Source organism: Trachymyrmex septentrionalis, unplaced genomic scaffold, assembly GCF_001594115.1.
Source record: "Trachymyrmex septentrionalis isolate Tsep2-gDNA-1 unplaced genomic scaffold, Tsep1.0 scaffold57, whole genome shotgun sequence".
NCBI lineage: Eukaryota > Metazoa > Arthropoda > Insecta > Hymenoptera > Formicidae > Trachymyrmex > Trachymyrmex septentrionalis.
In genome coordinates this window covers 128,791-129,634 of record NW_017305745.1, presented here as the reverse complement: position 1 = coordinate 129,634, position 844 = coordinate 128,791, and the positions used below count along the sequence as shown (strand labels likewise).

Below are 844 nucleotides of genomic sequence, written 5' to 3'. Positions count from 1 at the left end.
TTGACTAAATTAATTTAGTTGCCTTTATTTCTTTTGTTGGAGAATGTACATATTTCAGTCTAATATAACATGGTTGACTTAAATACATCATACATTCTTTATTGAAGGAAGTAAAGATGAACTAATGTAAGTTAATGTGTGTTATATTACATTTATATTTGAGTGCTTTTCATTATTTGATGACACAAGTCGATACAAGTGTCGCGTTCGTCATTCTCTGAATGTCAAGAAGGATAGAACGCTTGTATCGACTTGTGTCATCAAATGGAAAGCACCCATTGTTGAGTGTGCAATTATGACATTGATATTACTTCTTGGTGTTTACGCATTAAAGTTCGTCGATGAGAATTAGTGCACACGTTTAAATTTATCAAGACTTTAATGCAAAGTCATGTGCTGCGACGATCAACAATGTGAGGACAAATCTAAGGCGGATTCCTAATAAATTTTTTACCTCTTTCTCTGCACTGTTATAGACGACCACGGTGCCATAGGCGATGAAGTACAAAGCATCACCGCGCGCACCAGCTCTAATTAGCACGTCGTTTGACATAAAAATCTCGGAGCGCACGGCACTGACAAATTGTGCCACCACTATCCCTGGCAGATTTCTGAACAGATCCACATCATTCAGCAATCGGCGATAATTGTGCAGAAGAAGCTTCTGAAACAATAAAGGATCAATTCTACAAGGAATTCTAATGAAAAAAATCTCATAATATAATATTTTTCAAAATTGGTTATATTTTTAATTTACAAAGAAAAAATACCTTTTATAAGCTTTTTCAGATTTTTTATAATTTTTTTCCAGAAACTATATAAAATGAGAAATTTTTAAATATTT

The 844-nt window shown here is 33.3% G+C and overlaps 1 protein-coding gene across 1 annotated transcript in view; it reads right to left on the bottom strand.

Moving 5' to 3' along the window:
- The window catches only part of LOC108752163 (potassium/sodium hyperpolarization-activated cyclic nucleotide-gated channel 2-like), a 6,995-nt gene that overhangs the window by 1,971 nt on the left and 4,180 nt on the right, over positions 1–844 (bottom strand). Inside the window, exon 7 of the mRNA XM_018492829.1 lies at positions 455–664. Coding sequence (XP_018348331.1) covers positions 455–664 — 210 coding nt within the window. The remainder of the gene's footprint in view (positions 1–454; positions 665–844) is intronic.